General features: G+C 38.6%; 1 protein-coding gene across 1 annotated transcript; it reads left to right on the top strand.

Annotated features, from left to right (window-relative positions):
- The first annotated feature begins 369 nt into the window (after nt 1-369).
- On the top strand, nt 370-5,460 carry LOC132609740 (MND1-interacting protein 1-like). The gene is made up of 4 exons (XM_060323879.1): nt 370-497; nt 622-2,287; nt 4,481-4,715; nt 4,949-5,460. Exons 2-4 carry the CDS (start codon nt 653-655, stop codon nt 5,218-5,220), a joined length of 2,142 nt encoding a protein of 713 aa, XP_060179862.1. The 5' UTR covers nt 370-497; nt 622-652; the 3' UTR covers nt 5,221-5,460.
- Nucleotides 5,461-7,766: the final 2,306 nt, after the last annotated feature.

Below are 7,766 nucleotides of genomic sequence, written 5' to 3' on the forward strand. Positions count from 1 at the left end.
GCCATAAATATAGCCTTTTTTTTATTCAACAGCCACGCTATATTTCGCTGTATTTCACTGCATTTAAAAAACGCGAGATACAACTAAAATACAACAAAAAACAGCTACGAACCGTAAATCTTCAACTTATAGCTATAACTTGTTAGAACCTGTTAAAAGATAGTTATTTGTGTAAGTTTTATTTTCTTTTACTGAGCTAGAATTCGAGCTCACAACCTCCCAGTCCTACCAATTTGAATGACAAAAATTAAAGACCACCCAAAAGGATAATCCGCGCAAAAACAAAGAAGGGAATCCGCGCAAAAAAATGTATCTCCAGCCCATAACAAGCCCATATAGAAGCTTCCATATATATATATATATATATATATATATATATATTTGCAGCTTTTCTCAACAAAACTTTTTTGGCATTTGCAAAATCCTTCACTTCCCATCTCTCTCTATATAAAAATCTATAATCTTAAATCATCAAAGAAGGCAAAAATCACTAAGCTGTAAGTCTTTTTTCTTTATATATAAACTCCATCAATTGATCAAAAAAAAAAAATCTTGAAAAAACTCTTGCTTTTTGTGTTTTCCTTTTTTTTTTTTTTTTATTATTTTTTTTTTTTTTGGCAGGTTCTTGAAATTTTTAGAAATTCTAGTAAAAATGGGTTCTAAAGAAAAGTATACAAGAACAAATCGAAGACCAAGATCCATAAAAACTGATAATAATCATCATGATCATAATACTACTAATAATAATAATACCCATAATACCCTTAACTGTAATTCTTCAGATTTTACTGAAATTGGTGTTAATCCATTGAATCTTGAAACTGATTTACCTCAACATGAATACCCCATTAAGCCCGGGTCGGGTCCCGGGTCGAGTCCCGGGTCGGGTTCTGTGATTGATGAGAATGGTTGGGGTTACTGTACTGAAGAACAACTAGAAGAAATCTTGTTACAAAATTTGGAGATTTTGTATAGTGAGGCTATAAATAAGTTAATTGGTTTAGGTTATGATGAAGAAGTGGCTATGAAAGCAATTTTAAAGAATGGTCATTGTTATGGTGGTATGGATGTGTTAACTAATATATTGCATAACTCGTTGTCGTATTTAAATAGCGGGAGTAGTTGTTCGTCGAGTAGTAGTTTGGAGGATTCGGATCATAACTGTTTTGTTGATTTGAGGCAGTTGGAAGAGTATTCGTTGGCGGGTATGGTTTGTTTGTTGCAACAAGTTAAGCCACATTTGAGTAAAGGTGATGCTATGTGGTGTTTGTTAATGAGCGATCTTCACGTGGGTCGGGCTAGTGTTATGGAAATTCCCGCTCTTTCGTCTGGTAATGGGTCGGTGAGTAGTGGTAATAGTACTAATGTGGAGGGTATCGGTGCGGGGCCTGTTGGGGTTGTGCCCGCAATGTGTAGGTTTCATGGTGGGTGGGGTTTTGGGAATAGTACTGCAAACGCGTTTCCGTTGAATAGGTCGTTTGCGTTTACCTCAGATTCTTCTAATTCGCAGAAAGAGATCGAGTGTCCTAAGAGATTTAATCTTACCCCATCGATGAAAACTTTGCTTAAGAGGAATGTAGCTGCATTTACTGCAGGATTTAGGTCAAACCCGAAATATATGCAAAACCCTAGTGAAAGTGGAACCCAGTCTGGTGGTGACTCACAAACGTCGAAAAGCCAAGACGTGGTTAACTCTGTGGTGGGTAAATTTCAAGATTTGAATCTGGATGAGAATACACAGAAGGGTGACGGACACGTGGACCAAAAAGACGAAATGATTCTTGGTTTGATCGATCAGATAAAAGATCTCGAGAGACAGGTTAAGGAACGGAAAGATTGGGCCCATCAAAAAGCGATGCAAGCAGCCCGGAAACTCAGCCACGACTTGACCGAACTCAAGACGTTACGGATGGAAAAGGAAGATACGCAAAGGCTAAAAAAGGGTAAACAGGCAATAGAAGATACTACCATGAAGAGGCTATCAGATATGGAAAATGCATTAAGAAAAGCAAGTGGACAAGTCGATCGTGCGAATTTGGCTGTGAAAAAACTCGAGACGGAGAACGCAGAGATAAGGGCTGAGATGGAGGCGTCCAAGTTAAGCGCTTCGGAATCTGTGAAAACGTGTATGGAGGCTGCGAAGAGGGAGAAGAAGTGCATTAAGAAGCTTGCTGTTTGGGAGAAACAGAAGAAAAAGCTACAGGAGGATATCGCAGCGGAGAAAGAAAAGATTTTGGATTTGAAAAAGCAGATGGTTCAGGTAGAAGCAGCTCAAAAGGACGCTGAGGTATGATTTTCTTCTATTTTTTCTCCTTGATGTTTACTCGTTATTGGCGATCTTGCAGTGGAAATGCAAACAATTGCTCACAACATTTTAGAGAAAATGACAATTATGGTCCCTTATGGTTGAGAGTAGGTATAAAATAGTCCCTAAAGTATGCTTTGTACAGTTTTGGTCCCTTAAGTTAGCCAAAAAGTTAACACTTTTGGTCTCCGTCCAATATTTAACAAACTCCATCAGTTGGATTTGACAAAAACTGTAGCAAAAAAGATTTTAAAAAACACGCTAGGAAAGTTCCATCAAATCCTAGAAGCTGCCACAGAAAAGACTGTACTGGACACAAAAAAAAAAAAAGAAAAAAAAAGGAGGACCAAAAATAACTGTACCAGACTCCAGAGTAGACATTGCATCAGAATTCATTTAGTTTGTTGAAAGAAGATGTGTCATGTACTACGTTTTATCTCTGATCTTATGTTTCTTTTACTCCCTCACTTGCTTGTTGATAAAAGAGAGTTATATTTTAGTTGTAAGATGACCTTTGAAAACCAGCCAGTCCTACGTCCGGATAAAGGAAGGGGATTGAGGTAGATTGCTGTCTGCTGTCTGGCTCAAAATTACTCTATTTAAGTCTTTACTAAGAAAAGGTCTAAATTTTACCTGAGGAATGCGATCAAACCAGCACTTCCCATCAGAACTCCAAATTACGCATGCTTGGACAAGATTAGAGCTAGGACAAGTGGTCCCCAGGGAAGTCTTCATGTTCTATCCCTTGCCAATCCCAATTAATTGAGATTGAGGCATTAGAACTGTGAAGCCAAGCGAACTTGACAAGATTACTTCTAGAATGGGTGATCCCCGTGAAGTCGTCTTGTGGTATTCCTTGCTGACCCCAACTAGTTGGAATCGTGGCGCAGTTGATTGATATTGTTAACTATTTAGATAGATAAGTAGCTATTCATCAGTTTCATGACAAATCTTAGTCAATTCAACTCTCAAAGCCAAGATAGTTTTACTTGTGTGGTAAACGACTTCCTAAAATTTTCTTCTCAAAGCTGTTCAATGAGTGGAAGCAGAGTTTTGCAGATTCAGAAAGCCTATGTTTTCCTTTATCTTTTTGGTTGATGACAGTGGTGCCGGACCAGTTTGCGTGCACCTCGACTATTTCATTGGTATCTGCTACCTCCTATTAGCACAGGTGCCAGGTAATTCTGCTCTTTGTTGCACACCAAGGGTTGGACAGATGGGAAGAACTCAGCTAGTGTGCTTTTGCCTCTGCTGGGATTAGAACTTGAAACCTCATGGTTCTCGTCCCACTTCATTGACCACTAGGCCACACCCTTGTGTGCAACCGTATGTTTCTTAGAATTGCTACCCTTTGATATTTCGACCTGAGTAGTGCAAGCTGAATCCTTGAAAATGCAGATTAAACTTGATTTCAATGTGATTCGAAAGGACGAAAAACAGTAGCTGTTGTCACAGACGTTTTCTTTTGATAAAATATGAGGCAACTCATTTTAAAAGAAATTACCAAACTTTGCACCATTTGCCCCTTCTGTCAGCCAATAGATAAGTTCCAGTTTCTTTCAACACCAGCAACAGAAACTCAGTTGTATTTTGTAAGAGTGGATATTTTAATTTCCTTTTTGAAAGCCCCATTCTTTCATTCATGTTCAAAAACATTTAAAAGCATATTCTTTCATACTTATCTGGAAAGGGGAAAGGGGGAAAAGCAATCTGCTTCCATTCGTGAAAAGCAATCTGCTTCCATTCTTGACTGATCTTTTTTGTTCTTTTCTTTTTTCTTTCTTTTCTCGTTCATTTTTTTCTTGCCTGATAAGTCGGCTGAAAACATTTATTGACTGATCTTTACAAAATTATATTTTGTTTACTTGGAATATTTTTTGAAACCTTATTAGGGAATTGTAACACCTTTGACTGATAATGTTACATTATGTTCCAACTGCGTTTTACCGGCGAAAAGTGGTGCTAGCGTCATCCCTTTAATTGTTGAACAACAGCAAGTTTCTTTAGCTCTTTCTTGATAGTTCCTTGAGTATGATTCAATGCACCTAGGCATCTAATGCCTCCTTTATTTCCTACTTTTACCTATGCTTTCCCGGGAGTTGGATAATCTAAAGCATAACAGTTGTGCTGAACTGAATGCCTCGTGTTGATACATAATGTTGCTTATTTTGTCAGGCGAATTGGAGGCAGGAACAGAAGGCAAAGGAGCAAGCCTCAGCACTAGTAGAGGAAGAACGACGTCTCAAAGAAGCAGCCGAGGCTAATAACAAAAGAAAGCTCGAGGCGTTGCGCCTGAAGATAGAAATCGACTTCCAGCGGCATAAGGATGATCTCCAACGGCTTGAACAGGATCTTTCTCGGCTTAGAGCATCTACCGAGCTGCAGAATCAGTCTGCTAATTTAGTAACAGGTAACTAGGGGTGTCCAATGGGGGAGTTTGGGTGAGCCTATATATAACATATCAAATACAAAATGATTTTTTGAAAATATTCTCATGGGTCAGTTTGAGCTACATATCAGTCCAATTTTTGATGGGCTGAAATGGGTTGGGGGGAGCTAATAAATGGGCGGGTCAAAAACCTGCCCAGATTTGCCAGGGTTGGCGGGTCATGTTTTCCATGTGCTAATATTGCCACTCTACAGGTAACAATAACGGGGAACAGCCCCACGGAGGAGATATTGCAAGGATGTTACGTGAGTTAGACAGATTCGAGGATTCTTCTGAGAAGGATAATTCCGATAGGGAATGTCTAATATGCATGAAGGATGAAGTTTCTGTTGTGTTCCTGCCTTGTGCTCATCAAGTTCTGTGTGCCAACTGCAACGACAACTATGGGAAGAAGGGAAGAGCTAAATGTCCGTGTTGCCGGGTTCCAATTGAACAGAGGATCCGGGTCTTTGGCGCAACTTCATAGACCTCATCATGCTTATAAACTGTCTTTTAGACGATAAGACAACGTTTAATTTACTGTTTTTTTGTCTTAAACTTATGCTTGACTGTGCAAGCATCTTAGATGGAGCCTGGCCAAGTGGTACATTTTGTTGTAATGGCACTTGTTTGTAGAGGTTTTGCAAATGTTTTTGCATTATCTGTGGGTAGCAGTATATATTCTCCTGGAAAAGTGGCAATTCTTATCTTGAAATGTTTTGTTCTTCTTTAATCTGTTGAATATGTCATGGAAAAACCTGCTGGTATATGGTTTGCAGCCACCTTCATCCCCTCTGACTCCCAACTTTGATTTAGTAGTAAGAGCGCAACGTGTGTTGTGAACATGTGTTGTGTGGTTAATCGTACATAATGAATTTGAATCATGCTGTATCCTTAAGATGAAATTTCACGTTTAGAAGATGAAAGTCGCGAAAATGCGAATGCTGCGGTGGATGTGTGGGCTCACTAGGAGGGATAGAATTAGGAATGAAGATATCCGAGACAAGGTGGGAGTGGCATCGGTGGAGGACAAGATGCGGGAAGCGAAGCTGAGATGGTTTGGGCATGTGAAGAGGAGAGACACAGATGCTCCAATGCGGAGGTGTGAGAGGTTGGCTATGGACGGTTTCAGGAGAGGTAAAGGGACGCCGAAGAAGTATTGGGGAGAGGTGATTAGACAGGATATGACACAGTTTCAGCTCACCGAGGACATGACCTTAGATAGGAGGTTGTGGAGGACTCAGATTAGGATAGAAGGCTAGGTGGCTTACCCTTTCCACCATAGTAGTTGTAGTTTTGCTCATTTGTTTATTGCCATTTGATCTCTATATTTGATTGCTGCTTATATTTGTTGGGCCGTTGTACTTTGGTTATCTTATTTATCTATAGTAGTTAATGCTCCTTTCTTTCCGGACTGTTCTACCATGACTTTCTCGCTTTTGGTATTCTTTGTTTTCATATTGTTTTCAATATGCTTGGTCCTATCTGACCTTTTGTCTTGTTTTCCTCTCTTGAGTTGAGGGTCTTTCGGAAACAACCGCCCTACCTTTCAAGGTGGGGGTTAGGTCTGCGTACACTCTACCCTCCCCAGACCTCACATGGTGAGATTATACTGGGCTTGTTGTTGCTGTATCCATAAGTATGATATTTAAATGAAGAAGAATAGAGGTGTAATTCTTTCTTCACCGAGTTTTGAACCCTGTGCCCGTTGACCCTCGTAATATTTTTGGTTATTAAATTTACATGCTGAGCAGAGTTATTAAATTACATGCAGATTCTGTTCAGCAAGGCCAAAAGAGTTTAGGGGATTTGTTTCCATATGTTCAAGCTTTGGCAGATAAAATTACTTGGTATTTGTTCTGATGTAAAGTAGCAAATATCTCATGAAATTAGTTAAGATGCGTGCAAATTGATCTGGGTACCCCGGAAAAAAAATGCTGCTGATGCTGTCACAGCACTATTCCTTCTAAGTACAAGTAATGCCATTACAACAACAATAACGTGCCCAGTGTGATCTCAGAAGTGGAGTTTAGAGAGGGCAGGATGTACGCAGGTTTTACCTCTACCCATTGCATGGTATAGAGGTTGTTTCCGATAGACCATCGGCTCAAAAGTAATGCATTCGAAGCCGGATTTTAAGAGAATAGGACAATAAATTAGCAAAATACAAGCAAATGCAGTAACAGATAAAAGTACCAGCAATGTCATTCTAAACAAGATTTCTTTATCTGGATTCAAGTCTTGATTTTGAGTTATTATTAGGCGTAGTTGATAGATTTTGACCTATTATATTTTAGATATCATTCACTACATTGTGGTAAATTTTTTTATTACTATTTATAATAATGAATGTGTATTTTGACAAATGTTAATCATCATCTTCTTCGGCCTTGTGGACATGAGTGGCACCCTTTTCAAAGGGGTGTCATTTAACTCCACTTCAATTTTTTACTTGCATACATTTGTAAAAATGTTATGTATGTATACAATAGGTCTGATACTGTTTGAAAATAATACAACGTAAACATCAATTGAGATATAAAGTTTAGACCTAAAAAAATAATATAGTGCTAGATTTAAACACCCTTAATTACAAAGTCAAATTGTGGCAAATAGACCGACAAACCTGATACAAAATCTCGCGTACGTCACTGTTGATGGACGTTAATTACTCACTCTTTTAAGTTATGTGATATACTTTTCATTTTAGTCTATACGAAAAGAATGATACATTCAGAAATAATTTAACTTCTAATTTCTCATTTTACCGTTAATTATACATTTGAAAACAATTTAACTTTTTAATTTCTCATTTTGCTCTTAATGTAATGATTCATAGTCTCACAAATATCTATGACTTGTTTTAGACCACACGTTTAAAAATTCGTTCTTTCTTAAACTCCGTAACCAGTCAAAGTGCATCACATAAATTGAGACGGAAGAAGTACCGAGTTTCTTGATTGAGTGACACGTGGGCAAATGAAAGGATGACACATGGCACAATTTGGACGGATGGTTTATAGGAGAGGGGAA

Source organism: Lycium barbarum, chromosome 9, assembly GCF_019175385.1.
Source record: "Lycium barbarum isolate Lr01 chromosome 9, ASM1917538v2, whole genome shotgun sequence".
NCBI classification, from domain to species: Eukaryota; Viridiplantae; Streptophyta; class Magnoliopsida; order Solanales; family Solanaceae; genus Lycium; species Lycium barbarum.